General features: G+C 49.5%; 2 protein-coding genes across 4 annotated transcripts; one reads left to right on the plus strand and one right to left on the minus strand.

Annotated features, from left to right (window-relative positions):
- Window positions 1–10,270: 10,270 nt before the first annotated feature.
- Window positions 10,271–11,833, minus strand: LOC117859594 (transcription factor PCF2). Its single transcript, XM_034742733.2, has one exon. The coding sequence runs from the start codon at window positions 11,680–11,682 to the stop codon at window positions 10,573–10,575; it is 1,110 nt and encodes a 369-aa protein (XP_034598624.1). The 5' UTR covers window positions 11,683–11,833; the 3' UTR covers window positions 10,271–10,572.
- Window positions 11,834–14,519: 2,686 nt separating this feature from the next.
- LOC117860997 (hydroxymethylglutaryl-CoA synthase) lies at window positions 14,520–18,436 on the plus strand. Of its 3 annotated transcripts, XM_072294399.1 has the most exons (10): window positions 14,522–14,785; window positions 15,282–15,388; window positions 15,541–15,673; window positions 15,830–15,973; window positions 16,078–16,237; window positions 16,390–16,463; window positions 16,537–16,612; window positions 16,696–16,751; window positions 17,343–17,492; window positions 18,072–18,436. In XM_072294399.1, the coding sequence occupies exons 4-9, from the start codon at window positions 15,936–15,938 to the stop codon at window positions 17,383–17,385; spliced, it is 447 nt and encodes a 148-aa protein (XP_072150500.1). In that variant the 5' UTR covers window positions 14,522–14,785; window positions 15,282–15,388; window positions 15,541–15,673; window positions 15,830–15,935; the 3' UTR covers window positions 17,386–17,492; window positions 18,072–18,436. The 3 variants fall into 3 exon arrangements, with proteins under 3 accessions (XP_034600337.1, XP_034600336.1, XP_072150500.1); XM_034744446.2 differs by having other exon boundaries at window positions 14,520–14,785; window positions 15,495–15,673; window positions 15,830–16,237; XM_034744445.2 differs by having other exon boundaries at window positions 14,521–14,785; window positions 15,830–16,237.
- Window positions 18,437–18,487: the final 51 nt, after the last annotated feature.

Here is an 18,487-nt window from a genome sequence, read left to right on the forward strand (position 1 = left end):
GCCGCCTTGATCTCCGGCAAGGAGGCTCCCAATCGTCGGGGTACTCTGCGTCCAGGGGACGTGGAGGGTTCACCCGAGGAGGAGGAGGACGCGCTCGTAGTGGAGGCTCTGGACAATGTGGCCGGGGTACCGGAAACAAAGAGGCCGCAGCAGCAACAACTCCCAGAACAACGTCAAGGGAAAGAAGCCAAGGTACAATGGCAAGTCCCAAGTATGCTTCAAGGAAGGTCACGGTGTTGTGAACTGCTAGCATCGCTTTGATCCTAACTACATCCCTAATGAGAGGAATGTCAATGCTACCACACACGCGCCTATGGTGTTGAAACCAACTGGTACACCAACACGGGCGCCACGGATCACATCACTAGCAACCTCGACAAGATGTCCGTCCACGACAATATCAAATCCATACGGCAAGTGGGGCAGGTATGAATATTAACCATATTGGTCATGCTGTTGTTCGTACTCCTACTCGCAATCTTCATCTAAATAACATCCTCCATGTTCCTGAAGCTCATAAAAACTTATTCTCTGTTCATAAGCTTGCCACTGATAATCATGCTTTCCTTGAATTTCACCCGAATTTTTTCTTGATCAAGGATTAGGCCACGAGGAGAATGATTTTGGAAGGCAAGTGTGAGGGTGGCCATTATCCGCTACCTGGATCATGCAAGGAAGCATTTAGTGTGGTCAAGCCGTCACCATCACGATGGCATAGTAGATTAGGTCATCCATCTTTTCCTATGTTCAGAGAATTATTAGTGAGAATAAGCTTCCTTGTTCTAGAGATTTCAATAAAGAATCAATGTGTGATGCTTGTCAACAAGCTAAGAGCCATCAGTTCCCGTATCCTATTTCAACCAGCGAGTCTGAATTTCCCTATCTTCTCATATGTTTGGGGACTTGCTCCGACTCAGTTGGGCGCAAGAAACACTATGTGAGCTTTATTGATGATTTTAGTAAATTTGTTTGGGTATATCTCATCAAACACAAATATGAAGTTTTCCAAATATTTCATGAATTTCAATCTCTTGTTGAGCGCCGTTTTAATCGCAAGTTTCTAACTATGCAAACAGATTGGAGGCGAGTATGAAAAACTTAACTCCTTTTTTAGCAAGGTTGGGATCACACACCTTGTCTCATGCCCTCATGCCCATCAACAGAATGGGGCGCTGAGAGGAAACATCGCCATATTGTGGAAGTTGGTCTTGCCTTACTCTCCAATGCTTCCATGCCCCTCAAGTTTTTGGATGAAGCATTTCTCACTGCTGTGTATCTCATTAACCGCACCGTAGCAAGATCATCCAGTTTGATACCCCTCTTGAGTGACTATTTCAAGAAAAAACAGATTACTCCATGTTGAGGATCTTTGGTTGTTCCTGTTGGCCAAACCTCCGCCCCTATAATGCTTGAAAGCTTGCGTTCAGGTCCACACGGTGTGCTTTCCTTGGCTACAACCATATTCACAAAGGCTTTAAGTGCCTTGAGATCTCTACCGGTTGCGTGTATATTTCTCGCGATGTCATTTTTGATGAAACAGTGTTCCCCTTTACCAAGCTTCATGCAAATGCCAGTGCTCAGCTACATGCTGAAATTAATCTTCTCCCAACCTATCTTCTGCCATCTACTTTTCCTTTTGGGAGTACAACAATACAGCGTACTGATTTGGTTAATGATTCATCTAATGAAATTTTGCCTAACAATGGTGTTTCGGAGGTGTTATCGCATGCTGCTACACAGGACAAGACAGGCACAGGGATCGATGGTGATCTCCCTGCACCTCGGACTGGGACACCAGGCGTATCCGCTCCGGAGTCCGCGCCTGCGGCACTTGGTGCGTCGTCCTCCTGGCTCGATGACACCCCGCTCCAATCGACACCCGCCCGACGCGTGCCGGACCGAATCCCGGCTTTGCCACGCCACCTGCTACCAGGGCTCCATGTGCTCTGCCTGGGGGCACGGACACGCGTCCGCCATCTACCGAGGCGGCAACTGATCCTGTGGATCCCACGCAACCTTAATCACCCGCCGCGTCTAGGAACTCGCCTGCGCGCCCTTCCTGACCGGATCCGATGCGGCTCCGGCGCCTATGGCCCATGTCCCTAATGAACCAAGACGAACCAGAACTCGTGCACAAGATGGGATTCGCAAGCCCAAATCCTACACTGACGGCACCATTAGGTATGGTTTCTCAGCAATTTCTACTGAACCTACAAGTCTCTCTGAAGCTCTTGCGGATGCCAATTGGAAAAGGGCTATGGATGTTGAGTATGATACGCTTATGAAGAAAAACACATGGCATTTAGTTCCCCAATCTGCTGGAACCAATGTGATCGACTGCAAGTGGGTCTACAAGGTAAAAAGGAAACCGGATGGATCCATTGACAGGTACAAAACCCGGCTAGTTGCGAAAGGGTTTAAGCAACGATACAGGATCGACTATGAGGACAAATTTAGTCATGTAGTAAAAACAGCCACTATTCGTCTTGTTCTATCTCTTGCAGTCTCTAATGGATCGAGTCTTCGCCAATTAGATGTACAGAATGTGTTCCTTCATGGCTTCCTTGAGGAAGAAGTGTTCATGAGGCAACCTCCTGGGTATGAAAGTAAGAATCAACCACATCTCGTTTGTAAACTTGATAAAGCTTTATACGGTTTGAAGTAAGCTCCACGAGCCTCTTATGCTTGACTAAGTGCCAAGCTCCAACAACTCAGTTTTCAGCCATCTTGAGCAGATGTTTCTCTTTCTTTTTCAACAAAGGAGGAGTTGTGATCTTCTTGCTCATCTATGTTGATGATATTATTGTTGCAAGCTCTTCTTCATAGGCCACGGCAGCACTGCTCAGCAATCTCAAGTCTGACTTTGCCTTGAAAGATCTCGGTGACCTTCACTATTTCTTAGGCATTGAGGTGAAGAAGCTGGAGAAGGTATTTAGTTGACACAAGAAAAGTACACATATGATATATTGAATCAAGTTGGGATGGCCAAGTGCAAACTGATGAATACACCTATGTCTGCTCTTGACAAGTTAACAGCATATGAGGGAGATCCGCTCGGTCCTAATGATGCGTTGCAGTACCAAAGCATAGTGGGGGCATTGCAATATCTGACATTAACCCGTCCAGATATATCCTATGCAGTCAATAAGGTATGCCAGTATTTACATATGCCTACTACTGTTCATTGGAGTGCAGTCAAACGAATTCTACGGTACTTGCGGCTCACATCCAATACAGGGCTAAGGATACATAGATCCATGTCTACTCTTGTGAATGCTTTTTCAGATGCCGACTGGGCCGGTTGTTGTGGCGGAACCGCCCAAATTAACCTGACTAAAATGCATGGAAGTCGCCTGACATGCGATTATGCACTTTAAGCAAGTCAAATTGGTCGACCGTCGGATTTTCTCCGATAAACCACGTAAACAGGATCGAGAAGCATCACTCACGCGAAGGTGAGTAGCACAGAGATTACAACATTCCATCATGACAACATAGTTCAACAATTTATTACATCATAGTTTTTGGAAATTCAAACCGAAATTTTTTAGGGTTCGAGGTCAAATTAAAACTAGCGGAAGCTTAAACGTCGATACAAGATATCATGACAGAGCCGATCATGACATCAAAAACTCCTTCCTTCGCCATCCGAGGAAGGATCCCACTCGACGGTCCAGCCTGGAGGAAGCTGGGTCGGCCAAGTGGTACCAACACCCAAGCTACTGACATTACCTGAAAAAGATTAGCCACAACAAGGCTGAGCAACTAGTACTCAGCAAGACTGACCCGTCGGAAAGACGCGACCGAGACCTAGACATGCAAGGCTTTCTGGCTCTGGAGTTTTCTTACCAAAAGCGTCTAAAGTCAGTCCTTACTTTCAACCTTTTAGCTCATGTTCTATGTTCTTCATCCATTCTAGATTAGCCACTTATACTAAACAAACATGGTTCCCAAGCAATTACTTGACAAACATCAAAATTAACATCATCATCATGTTCCATCTTTACTCAGTGCAGAATAGCGATCAAGTAGTCCCAATCTGTGAGAGGCAGACGAATCGATTCGAATTTATCAACCATGCATGGCAAACCTAATCTCACGACATCCGCGCACCACGAAGGGTCGCTTCATTTGTCAGCCATCCCCATCGATCCCTTAGGCACGTGTCAGGGCCAACTTCCTTTGGCATGCAATGCTCCACAGTCCCGGCCTATTGCTGCACTGTGACCGCACTTGCACCCACATGATGCATCATGGGAAACGACGTTCCAAGGACAGCCGAAAGGTATGCCACGCCCCAGTTCAATCAGGTACTAGGCTTCCCCATCCCATACTAGGTATGAGATTAGTACTTTCAAACACTTGATCACGAACGCCGACACGTTTCGACCTTAGTTCATTTTCATTTAGACAGACGGGGCAATCCACCATGTACCAAACACAAGCCTGACCCCGTCCGTCGTCCTTATAGTTGCGACAATTCTGAAACATTTCAACTCCTATAACTCGCGAGTGACAGGAGATCACTCGACTTTTACCGAAACCTATTTAGCAATGCAACTACTCAGCCTTAGCAACTAGTATTCAAAAACAAGGTACTAAGTTATGCATCTAAGGTTCCATTACAACTCCTCGAAACGTAAATGCGCAATCAAGTAATCAAAAAGTGGCATGAAAGTAAAATAGGGAATTCATGCACCGGGGCTTGCCTTCAGAAAAAGCGTGCGGGTCCTCGGGGTCTTGCGCTGGCTCGGGCTCTCCTTCGAAGGGGTGCAGCTGGTCCTCGGCGGGGTCTTCTTCTGGTGCTGGATGAAGCTCGTACGTCCCGTCAGCGAGATTCAACTCTACACGGAAATGCAATGCAGGGGTTAAACATTTTAGATGGTTATTTTCAACACACTCATGTTTTTAACACAACGCTTGTAGCAAAGCTATAGAGAAGGTGGGGGAGTTCAACTTCTGTAGGTGGAGAGCAGGATGGAAGGGTCGGATTCGGGAAAACTTAGGGCCTGACCCTCAGGTTTAAGGAAAAACCGTACCGAGGTCCTCAGACTCAACACAGAGGAATCCCCGAAAACATCTCATCGATACCCTCGGGTCAAGAAAAAGAATTACAACCGAGCCCTCGGGCGAGGCGGAGAAAGGGTCGGCGAAACTTGGCGGGGTCGGGCGAGACGAAAAGACAAGGGGTCGGGCGAAACGAAAAGGATAGGGGTCGGACGAAACGAAAAGGACAGGGGTCGGACGAACCGAACAAGGACAGGGGTCGGGCGAGACGGGAAGACAGGGGTCGGGCGAGACGGAAAGACAGGGGTCGGGCGAGACGGAAAGACAGGGAGGTTAAGTAGCTTACCTCCAGGTCTACCGGCGAAGCCTTGGGGCCGAGCAGGAGCAGGCTGGGCGGAAGGGCTGTACGCACGAAGACTTGGGCGGCGGCGAGACTTCGACGGTGGTCCGGCGGCGGCGGTGCTACTGGTGGACACAAGCAAGTTCTAGTACCGCGCGGAGGAGCGGGCGGCTGGTGTTGGAAGAAGCGGCTTGCGGGTGGCGGCGAAGTCGCCGGAGTGTGGGGGTGGCGCAAAAGGGGTGAGCTCCACGGAAGCTCAGCGGCGGCGCGAAAAGAAAGCGGTGGCTCTGAGGAGAAAGCAAGGCGCAGAGGAGGAAGCGGCGGCGCAGGTGCGGGCGGTGGCAAGGGGTGGCATTGCCGGTGAGGGGGTTCCCTTTTATAGGGCCGGGGTGGCGCGGAGGGTCGAGGCGGGCTCCGGTGGGGAAAGGATAAGGCCGGGAGCGGCGAGTGCTCGAGCGAGGCGGCCATTGGCCGACGACGCCATTGGGCAGAGGAGGCGGAGCTCCGGGTGGTCTTCGGCGGCGATTGGCCTTAGGCGGCGAGCGTCTGGGGCTTCCGGTTTGTCGGGCGGGCGAGGCGGAAAGGCTACCGTGGGGGTTGGGCGAGCGGGCGGAGACGCGGGACGTCGGGGGCATCTCAGCTTCTCGGCGAACAGGCGGAACAGGGTTGGCGGAGCAGAGCCATGGCAGGCGGAAGGCGACTTGCGCGGGGACGGCGATTGGCTAGCCCCGCGCTTGCTCCGTCCTGTCGCGGGTGCGGGTTGGGCGCCGTGGCTCTCGTCCGGTCGCTGCCACGCTGGGGATAGGGTGCCGGCGAGCTGCTGGTGGCCGGCGGCCACGCGGCGCGCGGCGCGCGTGCGAACATGCTCGGACGCGCGGGCGTCGAGGCTCCCTTCGGGCTGCAAGCCAGACCAGCTTTGGAGCGATCCTCCTCCGAATCTTTCAACACAACACCCGAAACTTCCTTAAACAAACTTGTTCAACTCTGGTAGTTCTTCAAAGTTTGTTTAAGGTGTCGGTTTAGATTGTAAAAGGATTCAAAGATATTTCCGGCCAAAGTTAGCCAAAAATCTGGGATTCCAGACTTAGGATTTTTAAGCATCCGGGGTGAGTTGACTGGTTCACCTCACTTTGACCGGGATTTTGAACAAGTTCGGGCCCGATTTGGATCTGGGTCAGTGTAACAAAGTTGGAACACTCTTAAGATACTACAACTTCTATTAAGGCTCTGACTCGAGTTTAGATAGGAAAACGGGAGATGAAAGCTTGCAAAGATGGAGGAAAACTCTAATTCCAGGACTTAAGAGATTTTCAGGGTCCTGTAGGGAAAACCGGCTTTGGTTGCTGTTTTTGACTCCCTCCCACTTCGAATTAGACAAGGTGCCTTTAACAAAGTTGTTGGAAATTAAAAGTTTTGAAACTCTTATTTGGGCAGAAACTTAAGTTTGTATAAAGAATTTCAAGCTTTAAAACAAACTCCAAAAGAGAGCTTCTTAGGTTTATAAGGTCATTCACTTTTTAACTTAGGGATTTCTCACTGGTTTAGAGTTAAAGCACTTAATTTAGGTAGAGTTGTTACAGTTGTGCTGATGATAGAAGGTCAACTGGTGAATTTGCTGTGTTCTTAGGTTCAAATCTTATCTCCTGGAGTGCATGCAAGCAAGCCATGGTTTCTAGATCAAGCACTGAAGCAGAGTATAAGTCAATGGCGAATGCAACCGCTGAAATCATGTGGGTACAAACATTGTTGAAAGAACTTGGAGTGTCTGCGCCGAAAATAGCAAGGCTATGGTGTGATAATATTGGTGCAACATATCTTTCAGCTAACCCTGTCTTCCATGCTAGAACAAAACATATAGAAGTGGACTTTCATTTTGTTCGAGAGAGGGTTGTTCAAGGATTGCTGCAGATTCAATTTGTATATACAAAAGATTAAGTAGCAGATAGATTTACGAAGCCTCTTCCGGTACGACAGTTAGAAAGCTTTAGGCGCAATCTTAACTTAGATAAGTTGTGATTAAGGAAGAGTGTCAAACATATACAGCTTTCCATCATGTATCGCAACAACCTAGAGCTGTCAAGTTAGTTTGGATAGAGTAGTTAGAGATATCAGCCAGCTTGTTGCATGCGTGACTTGTAAGCCCCGGTGGAGGCTGTTTCCACCTCTATAAAACCACGAAGAGCGGTTTGAGAAGGTTCAACGCTTCCACCAATTTCGACCAGGCAAACAGGGGTGCATTTACGGGCAAACGGTGAGGGTCGGTAGTACACGACAAATTCAGAGGTTCGTAAGGAGATGAGACCTGTCTGCATCTCTGAACCTGAACGGCATTAACAAGATGCGTACAGTTTCAGGGGGCACCATGTTTACTTTCTCCTGGGCATGGGGAGGAGCGGATTCTTCCTTCCTTGGCAACGGAAGCGGCAATGGCCATTCTCCGAATCCGCACGTTTGCTTTTATCTGCGAGCACAAGCTATCGGTTGCAAGTTGCGCCGCAGACCCGTATGCTGCCGGCCGGCCATCCCCGTGCGGATGCAATGCATGCGCCTGCTACTAGTACCAGCTTTCAAGATACTGTACGGCGTGTGTGTACGGCGAAGCCTTGAGTCAAGGTACTGACTACTGAAGATAGTGTCGTAACTTCCTTGATGTGCAGGTGCAGAAAAGAATGTACCCCCGGATCTTGGAAACGTGGTACCCTACCACTACCGGTCACCAGAGCATTAAGGCATCTCCGATGTATAATACCTCCTCCGATTCTATAGATACGGCCCAAAATAATTTGATTTCACATATATGTGTAAATGGTGGTTGAATTTATAAATAGGACCCACATCCCGCCCTCCCTCTCTTCTCTCTCCCACTCTCCCCATATTATACTCTCTCCATCCTAAATTACTATTCATTTTGAATTTTCTAGATACGAAACTTTTAATATGGATCTAGATGTATGTATGTATAGATACGTAGCAAAAGTTATGTATCTAGAAAAATCAAAACGAATAGTAATTTGGAATGGAGGGAGCATTACATGGAATCTGGTCTAATTCCATATGGAATCAATCTCACAATGTATAGAAACTGGTTTTATAAAAGAGAAATATATGGAATTAGGACCTCCCAGGCCCTAACATGATCCGGTAGACGGGCAGAGCAGTACGGTCACGTGCACAGAACCCGTACAAAGAGCCTGTCACGTGCTTATCATTCATGACTAAGGATCTGTTTGGTTCATGGATTAAAGTTTAGTCACTGTCACATCGAATGTTTAGATACTAATTAGAAGTATTAAATATTTGGTTCACGAGACTAAAGTTTAGTCCCTGTCACATTGAATGTTTAGATACTAATTAGAAGTATTAAATATAGGTTGATTATAAAATCAATTGCATAAATGAAAGTTAATTCGCAAGACGAATCTATTAAGCCTAATTAGTTCATGATTTGACCATGTGATGCTACAGTAAATGTATTATGTAGCATCACATGGTCAAATCATGAACTAACCACGACTTATAATGCAATTAGTTTTATAATTAGTTCACGTTTACATTCGATCTGATCCGAATTAAAAATTAATCCATGTATCAAATACCCCAAACCAGCCATCGCCCGTCGCCATGTTGCCGGTGGTCAGCTTGCCGCGCCGCCGCAAGCTCCGCAACGGCGCCAACGGAGGAGCAGAGGGGAGCGCACGGCCGAAATGATTTGGGGGACACACGGGCGCCCACGAAACCCGAGACGGAACTGTGCCCGCACAAGCACCTCATCGTTCCGCATGCTGCCCAGAAACAGCACCCAAAAGGCAGGCAGGCAGGCAACGCGATGCGACGGGAGGAGGGAAGGGGGAAGGAAGCATCCGGGGCGGCGCACGAGCAAAATCCAACAGCCAGCCAGGCCCCGCTTTGGCTCTCGCATCGCTAGTGGCGAGCTCGTGGCTCAACTCCTACTCGCATCGCCAGCAGCGAGTACTAGGCTTTGAACGGAAAGCGCGGCGCCACCACGAGCATGCCGGCTGCCAAATGCCAACGCCTTTCCTTCCCTCTGACCGGTGTCCGGTAACCTCATCACCCTTATCGATGCCTGATCTGCAAGTAACGGTACTGAAACACAGGAGAACTCCTCGTGCACAAACCTGTAACGGGCGATCGACACCGTACCGTAGTAGTAACTGGATTTGGATTTGGATTTGGATTTGGAATCCAGCGTGCGGATATTCGCGGGACCCGCGTCCTCGGCCCCACCGGTCCGGCGGTCCCCACCGCGCGGAGAGAGAGGGGAGCGGGACGCCGGGAATGGCACGGCACGGCACGGCGCGCGGGCCCAGACCCCACCACCAGCCCCACGACACGTGTCGGGGCCGGTGCCCACCAGCCGCGCCGCGAGCGGGGGGCGGGGCCAGGTCCAGGAGGGGACCCCACCCACGCCTACCGCCGCGCAGGCCCCCACCACGCGGCGGGGCCCCGCGCCACCAGTCACGTGACGGGCAGCCCGTGCCCGGCTGGCTGGCTGTCCCCACCCATGACCCACACCCCCCAAGCCGGCGCGCCATCCCCTCTCTCTGCCTGCGAGGCTGCGAGAGGAGGGAGGGAGAAGAGGCGGCAGCGCACGGTCCGCGAGGGCGCGCGCTTTGACCCACCACCACACCACTTTGCTTGCGCGCGCCCGGGCCCCCACCACCGCACCCCCCAAACCACCACCCGCTCCCGGCCCCACCGCCGACCCCAAAGGAAAGCAACCGGCCCCACCCTCCTCCGGCCGTGTGCGTTAAATTTTGCCCCCACGTACGCACGTGCTCGCCGCTCCGCCTCGCCTCCCTTCCCTCACCTCCCTTCTCCGTGCACCTCGGCTCCACAGACCAGAGCAAAAATGGCGACACGGCGAAAACACAGAGAGATTCTCATCTCGGTTATAAATTAAAATTAGGGAAAGGTCGTTAATTAACTTGATAATCAGCTGCTCCTTTCGTTTGCATATTACATTAAATGCTGCCTGCGTCTTCTACCTCTTTCATCTTCTTCTTCTCTCTACCACTAACACTGGGTCACTGAGCGAGCCTACGACGGACGGAAAGCACACTCACACGGCCGCGTAATTACTAGTTCATCATAAGGAGGATTGCGAAAGGGGAGAAAAAGGAACGGTGATTTTAAATTAGAGGGAAAGGAACCTAAGCTTTGGGGTTGGACTTTCTGGGCGCGCACGCCGCCCGCCGCCGCCGTGTTTACTCCTCCGGGCTGGAGTCGGACACCGGCTCCTCGTCGTCGTCGTCCTCGTCCTCCTCCGGGTGGTCGACGTTGTTCCGGCCGCTGCCACCGCGGTGCTGGTCGTGGGAACCGGACCCCGGGTGCTGCAGGTGCAGCTGGTGCTGCTGCTCCGAGTTGCTGTTGTGGGACATGCTGGAGACTTGCTGCTGCTGGAAGTCGGCGACGTTCACCGCCGTCGGGAACACGGCGGCGGTCTGCGCGCCGCCGATGTTGATGAGCTGCGGCGCGGACTGGATGGCCCAGAACTGGGTCGGCTGGGTGGCCGCGCCCCCCGCCGTGGCGCCGGGCTGGGGGACCATCCACACGGCAGTGGCCTGCGGGATCATGCGGCTCCCGGCGCCGCCTCCGCCGCCGGGGCTGCCGGCGGCCGGGACCGCGAACACCGGGACGAGCCCCTGGGGCGCGCCAGAGGCGGTGATGGGGGCGAGGCCGCTCGGGACGGAGATGGCCGCCGCCCCGCCGGTGCCCTGCAGGAGCGGGTCGGCGATGACGGGGTAGTATGCCGCGGGCGCCGCGGTGGCGAGCGGGGACGCGCCCGCCGCGGCGCGCGTGGGCTGCAGCTTCCTGCGGCGCTTGTTGGCGGAGGACTCCTCGCCGTCGACCATGGCGAGGGACGAGGGGCTGGAGGAGGAGGAGGACTGCGTGGGGATGCGGAGGACGCCGTCGACGGTGGTGGCGATCGCCGGGACCGTGCCGGTGCCGGTGGCGGCGATGATGGCGGGCTCCGACTGCTGCAGCAGCCACCGGATGGTCTCGCCGTCCGACTTGTGCCCTAGCTCCCGCGTCAGCTGGAAGATCCTGGCCGCGCACGCCGCCGGCATGCGGATCCGCCGCCCGCGGCCCTCCACCTTGGTGTGCCGGTCGCGGTTCCGCGGCGGCGGCTTGCCCCGCACCACTGCCATCCCGCCGAAGTACTCCACCGGCTCCGGCTTGGGCACCATGAACCCGTGCATGGGGATCGCGCCCATCGCCATCCCCGCCGCCGCCGCCGCCGTCGCGGCCCCCACCACATGCTGCTGCCGCGCGGCCTCCCCCTCCTCCGCCCTGTCCTGCGCCTGCGCCTCCATGGCGCGAATCGAAACGAGAGAGAGTGGGAGGGGACAGAGAGAGAGATTGGATTGCGCTCTTGTAATCGCTCGCAAGGCTCGGCTCGTCCCTCTCCTCCCCGCGTGTGAACGCGGAGGTGGTGGGGCTCGCCTCGGACGGTTTACTTGGCTCGCTGCCTGCGCGTCGGGCGAGAGAGAGAGAGCTAGATTTATCGGGCGGTGTCACTTGGCGGTGGGACCATGACGCCCGGGGCCACCGCCCCACCGGGTCGCGGCGTGGGGCCACTGCTGACCTGTACAGGGGCCCGCCGCATTAATCTGCGCGCCCGGCGCGCATCCGACGGCCCAGGGCGCGTTGTCGCTTGCCCCCAGCTTCCTGACGCGCGGGCCCCGGCGCGCATGCCGGTCAAATTTGCAACGCATTCATGAATAATTAAGGTGTATTATGGGATCGGCCATCCGGATTAGGGCAAGCAATTAGCATGGGCATGGCCTCAAGATTCGCATCCGTGCCTGACTCGGGACCTCCCAGCTACTCCAAAGCCTTTCTGACAGGTTGGACCAGCGGTGGAGATTATAAAAAAAATAGCGTGGGGACTTTTAATGACAGGTGGCCCCGGCACGGGGTAAGTGGGGGCTGTGGTGGTGGTGCAGGGGCCCATCGGCGGCGGGACAGGCGGGACCGGGCTATCCTGTGACACGCGTCGCGGGATGAGTGGAGGTTACGGTCCGTGTAGCGTGTATGGGACTCTGCGCGCGGGCGGGAGCAGGGGATCCGCAGCGGGACCCACGGGGTGCGCTGGGCCCCGGATTGGCCCAGCTGGATCCAACGCGAAAAGTGGGGACCACCTGCCGGTAACCGAGATCGGGGCCCATTCGTCCAGAGATAGCGTGAGGGGGTCCACTGCGCAGTGGATATGAGTGGAGACCGCGTGCCTCGATGGTCCAACTAAAAATGAAGTATGCTTGTGCAACCTTTGGGATAGTTCATCCATACCTCAACTGTACGTTGAGTGAATATGCATGTGTTTATGATCATGAAGTGAATTGTCTTTTCAAAAGGTTATGGTTTTTCTGTAGGTTTCCGTGGGGTTTATTCTCGGTTTTTTGAGCGTAGGTAGCAAGCTCCTATCATGGAAGTATATTGGTCAAGTTATCTAGGTTTACTCCGTAGCATGTGCATGGTTTTTTTTGCTTGCTTTAATTTAGGGTAGTTCTTAAAAGACTACTGTGCATAACTTATTGCGACTATGTAAAAGATGTATTGCAACGGTATAACTTTGAGTTAGTGTTCATCACTAAGTAGTATGTATGAAGCTTAGAGATTCCTCAAGATGAAAAATAGAAAACAAAATATTAAAGGTGGAAAGAGAAAATTCCTTGTAAGCAGGGGGCATGCGCTCACCTAGTTGCATGCTAACGGCGGAGATTTATTTGTTTTCTTGCCTAACATCAGGCCAAAGAGTGCATCACCCGCCGTTTGGTCCACCTACATTGCCATGTCATGCGCTTGGGAAAGACCAAACTTGCGCCAGCGACACCTCAGTTGACGTTGGCACTGCCGGTGAGACACCCAATTTCAAGTCGAATAGTTTGTTTCATCATTGCCTGTTGTTTGTATGCGTTTTGGATGAATTTTGATTGGGTTTTTTCACATTAAATTTGTTCCTGGATAAGAAAAAAAGGTAAAGAAACCAAAATATTTTTGGATTAAGATGGAACCTGCACAAATACTTAGAAATCAATCTATTTTTTCATCTTATTCCAGATTGCTCACTATTGGATGAAGACATTATTTTGTGAAAGTACCAAAAACATTGCTTTCTCCCTCTAATGGGAAAACGAGTATGGGATTAGTGTTAATATCATCATTTTTTGTTTGAAGTTCTTTATCTCAAAGCCAATCGTATGATGGCTAAAGAAATATCTTATCCCTATCAACTCTTTTTAAAATCTGAATCTCAAAGCGGGATCAGATGGCTGAAGTTGCTAGCTTGACGATCGTATTAGTACATTTCCCTGGCTCTACATCATTTATGATCAAGTGTTTCCACGTCGTTAGTCACGTGTCCTACACTACATGAGTGGCAACACACCACCATGCATAGAAAAAACCGCCCTCGTATGAGAGAAGTCTCTCCGAAGTATGAACGAACCTTATCAAAAGAAAACTAAAGCTTAATTAAGGGACAGAAACCTATCAAAAAATTTGCAAGTTGGCCTAATGCCATGTCATAGTGCCAAAGTTTTGTAGCGGGCTTCATATCGGTGTAGTTGGGCCTAATGCCATGTCATAATGCCAAAGTTTTGTATTTGTCCCAAATTGCATAAACACACACTATTATTGTTGTGTCAAATGTTAGCAAAATAGTTAGTGTTCGGCAGTGGTGCAGTGGATATCAAACTGACACATCTCTTGGCATTGTCCGCTCACGTGTTGCAAACTTGCAATATCCTCCAAGATCAAGAGCGATGCACTAAAAGGATGCTGGTGCACGCTATTCCCACTCGCAAATGTACACAATACCTTGAAATCAACAGCAGCAAAATGCAAAATTACGTTGTTTTATATTTACCTAGTGTCTAAACTTCTACTCCCTCCGTCCCAAATTTTAAGTTGTTTTAACTTTCTGACATATGTTTAACTTAGAAAAATCAAAATAACCTGCAATTTAATACGGATGGAGTAACAAATATCTTAGTTGTGTTATTGTTCATCCAAAACGGTACCTGTATTCGTAGATGTGCCTAACCAATTCATCAAGCAAACCAACTAGTGAGTTTTTCTCCCCAACATTTACTATAAGGGCGATGCAAAATCCCAAAGACCGGTTCCACGAGACGGGACAAGAGGAGGCTGGACAAGTGGAGAACCGAGAACCCAATTACTGCAATTACCCAAGTCTGAGAGCGCACGCAGTCACAACCCCACACACCACCACCACCACCACCAAGGCGTCACGACGTCGCGTGCGAGAGCCGAGAAGCGTCGAGGGATCGAGTCTAGCCGCGGCGGCAGTCGGCAGGGGAAGGAGGAAGCCCTCGATCGACGGGATGGAGGAGCGCAAGGACGTCGGCATCCTCGCCATGGACATCTGCTTCCCTCCCACCCTGCGTCCACCAGGTGAGCCGCCCGTCCTCACCGCACATCGATTCGCTGGTCCCCGCGCGCTCTGTCTCCTGTGATGCGAATATGCGATGCTGCGGCGCATGGCAGTCTCCGAGCATCCGAATGCGGAGATCAGAGCGGTGCGAATTTTCCTGGGAACTACTCGTGATCGTGACCCTTTTGGGGGGAGTTACTGCTTCGAGGGGTTTTAGGCTCGACTGATGAAATAGTTTTTGGTTTGAGGAGGTGGTTCGCAAGTGGAAATTCTTACAAATCGTGTGCGCGCAGATCATTAGCGATGGTGAAGTGTTCTGATTTCTATAAGAGGAACTCGAGTCCGATGCACCCGCTGCATCTATCACGTCAGATGTTGCACACGCGGCCAGGCCTGATGTTTCGTCCCCTTCAGCAAGCGCGTTAATTAAGGACTGAAATCGATGCGGCGTTAGGAGGAGGGGTTGGTTCATGCACCATGATCGTTAGCGCTGACGCATTTAGTCGATGACTGCAGGAAGCGCTGGAGGCTCATGATGGAGTCAGCACGGGGAAGTAAACAATTGGGCTTGGCCAAGATTGCATGGCTTTCTGCAGTGATGTGGAAGATGTAATCTCTATGAGGTAATATTCGTAACTTTCGATTCCCCTCTTTTGTTGGAATTAGTCCTCGCAAGGAGTACTACAAACTAGCAAGCGATTATCGCAAAGTCCTATGTTCTTCATGTAGCGCTCTGGCTGTTATGCAAAATGGAAATGAAGAGAAATTCTCTCAGCTTGACAGTTGTCGCGTCGTTGCTGCAAAAGTACAACGTTGATCCTAAGCTAATTGGCCGCTTGGAGGTTGGCAGCGAGACAGTGATAGACAAAAGCAAGTCCATCAAAACATGGCTGATGCAAATTTTCGAGGTTTGTCCCCTGAGACCCAATTACCCAAAAGAGAAAAGAAAACAGACTCCACCTAACCCAAAGTTGCAAAGTGACATTTCATCATTTTACTAGCTCTATTTCAGTTTCACCTAATAATTTGTCATTGTCAACATTTGTTACCAAATACAAATACAGGAAAGTGGTAATACTGACATTGAAGGAGTTGACTCGAGCAACGCATGCTATGGTGGAACAGCTGCCCTGTTAAACTGTCTGAATTGGGTGGAGAGTAAATCATGGGATGGACGTTATGGCCTTGTCGTTTGCACAGATAGCGCAGTTTGTCACCCTAAATCACCTAGTTGTCAATGTTTTCGTTATATCCATTTTGTCCCAGTGCAACATTTAGCACTCAACTGTCTTATGCAATTATTTATGTTCAGGTTTTATGCGGAAGGACCAGCTCATCCTACAGGGGGTGCTGCTGCTATTGCAGTGCTTATTGGTCCAGACGCTCCTATCTCTCTTGAAAGAAAATATAGAGCTTCTCACATGGCTCATGCTTACGATTTCTACAAGCCAGATCTTGCTAGTGAATACCCGGTAAGGATTCTGCCTTTTTGGCTCTCATATAAATGCTTACTTTGGCATGCTAATTGGGGCTTCTCTAAATAAAAAAACATTACTTTTGGTTATTCATTTATCAGACTATAGACTTTCGACATTCCGTTGCTTATTTTTTTGGACTTGACTAGGTTGTTGATGGAAAGCTATCTCAAACATGCTACCTGATGGCTCTGGATTCATGTTATAGACGATTTTGTACCAAGTAAGATTGCTGCCATCATTAATATTTTGATCATCAGTAACATCCTATTCACGCATTGTGGCTGTGAAATCAGGTATGAAAAGCTAGTGGGACAGCAATTCTCAATATCCGATGCAGATTATTGTGTGTTTCATTCTCCATATAATAAGGTACGGTGACTTAACACTTGCTCAAAGACTACCAAATATTTTGTAGCTGACTTGTTCTTCACAATTTCCTTTTATTACTGCAGCTTGTGCAGAAGAGTTTCGGTCGACTTTTCTTCAATGATTTCATGCGCAACTGCAGGTCCATTTTGTTCTCACGCTTAAATTGCAATCATTTTCCTACTTAATGTGTTGCATTTTGGTCTGTCAGCCAAATCATGTTCTGGAGTTCTCTAAGACCTCCCATTTTTGGGGCTACAAGTTACCCTTTTTTATTTAACACTTTTAGTCCCCAGATAAAGTCTCTTATCTGTTTTGTTTTCTTTCTTCGACACTATCTCAGTTGATAACGATGCTAAAGAGAAGCTTCTACCTTTACAAATTTGTCTAGTCAAGAAAGTTACCAAAGCCGTGACCTGGAAAAGGTTCTTTCTTATTTGGAGTGAAATAACTCTTAAAGCTTAATTGATGTAAGCAGTAAGCACTAAACTAATTCTACCAAACTTTCAGGCCTCTCAACAAGTATCAAAGCATTTGTATGACATCAAAGTTCAACCATCAACTTTGCTTCCAAAACAAATCGTAACATGTATACTGCATCTCTGTATGCAGCATTGGCATCTGTAATCTACAATAAGCACACCAGTCTGGCAGTCTAATGAGTCTCATGTTTTAGTGCATGCCTTTGTGTACTTGTCAATTCTAGGCACAGCTAATTTTATTTCTTGTGCAGGCTGGCCAACGAATCATCATGTTCTCTTATGGCAGTGGCTTGACATCTACATTGTTCTCATTGAGATCACATGAGGGCCAGCATCCCTTCAGCCTAGCAAACATTGCATATGTGCTTGATGTTACAGCAAAGCTCGAGTCAAGATATGTGGTATGGTCTTCCATCCCTTAATTCTTCACTCGGTCTGATACTAGATATTGTCTTGTTGAAAAGGATAGGAACTCATCATGTATTGCATTATCATGGATCAAACTATTAACGCATATGGTATCTTGGAGGCCTATAGGGCTTCGAAATTCATTTCAGAGTGAATCACTTGGGCATGTTAGTACTATAGCTTCTAGCTAATTGCTCACAGGAACTGACCAAATATTTTTAGATGTTTCTTGACCACAACACCAGGTACCAAAACAGAGGAGGGAAACATCGCGTGCTTACATAATTTTCCTATATTCCAAGAAAAGATTGCTGAAAAATAGAAAGAAATTTTAAAGCTAACTGTGAATTTGACCAACAAACCCTGCTGGGGTTTTGAAGAATTTGTACACAAATACAGGGACACTAACTGCATCAGCCGTGCTTTGGCTCATCATGTCTCTTAATGCTATAATGAAAACGAGTTATATGAGCAAACTTGTCCCTAAAATTGATTTGATCACCTGAGAAGTTCCCTTTTCACCTTTTTTTTTTTTGCTAAGCTGTCTAACTTGATCACTTGTTTGTAACTAGACATCACCTGAGAAGTTCGTCGACACACTGAAGCTGATGGAACACCGTTATGGAGCAAAAGATTTTGAGACAAGCAAAGACATAAGCCTGTTGCTACCTGGTACATTCTACCTTACAAAAGTCGATTCCATGTATAGGAGGTTCTATGACAAGAAGGCGTCCGATGACATTGTTGGGGGGAAAATCAAGGTCAACAATGGCATAGCAAATGGCTTATAGTGGCGAAAACATATAACAAAATAATGTTGCTAGATCGTTGGCATTATTAACTGTAACTGCTGTTCAGTTTGATGTATTATGTTCAGAATTCCCAGTTTAGCCATCCTGTAAATGATTATTCTCTGAAACTATTCACCCTGGTCCTAGCCCCCTGGTTCCTCTGCTCTTTATCTTTGTTATTCGGTTGTGCTTGACCG

Source organism: Setaria viridis, chromosome 6 (genome assembly GCF_005286985.2).
Source record: "Setaria viridis chromosome 6, Setaria_viridis_v4.0, whole genome shotgun sequence".
Taxonomy (NCBI): Eukaryota; Viridiplantae; Streptophyta; class Magnoliopsida; order Poales; family Poaceae; genus Setaria; species Setaria viridis.

What these genes read in the sequence shown, in the direction of transcription:
- LOC117859594 (XM_034742733.2), bottom strand. Translation starts at nt 11,682, where the DNA reads ATGGAGGCGCAGGCGCAGGACAGGGCGGAGGAGGGGGAGGCCGCGCGG.
- LOC117860997 (XM_034744445.2), top strand. Translation starts at nt 15,348, where the DNA reads ATGGCTTTCTGCAGTGATGTGGAAGATGTAATCTCTATGAG. An exon ending in GGCTGATGCAAATTTTCGAG is followed by an intron (nt 15,674 to 15,829) that starts GTTTGTCCCCTG and finishes ATACAAATACAG; the next exon opens with GAAAGTGGTAATACTGACAT. An exon ending in TTCATTCTCCATATAATAAG is followed by an intron (nt 16,613 to 16,695) that starts GTACGGTGACTT and finishes TTATTACTGCAG; the next exon opens with CTTGTGCAGAAGAGTTTCGG.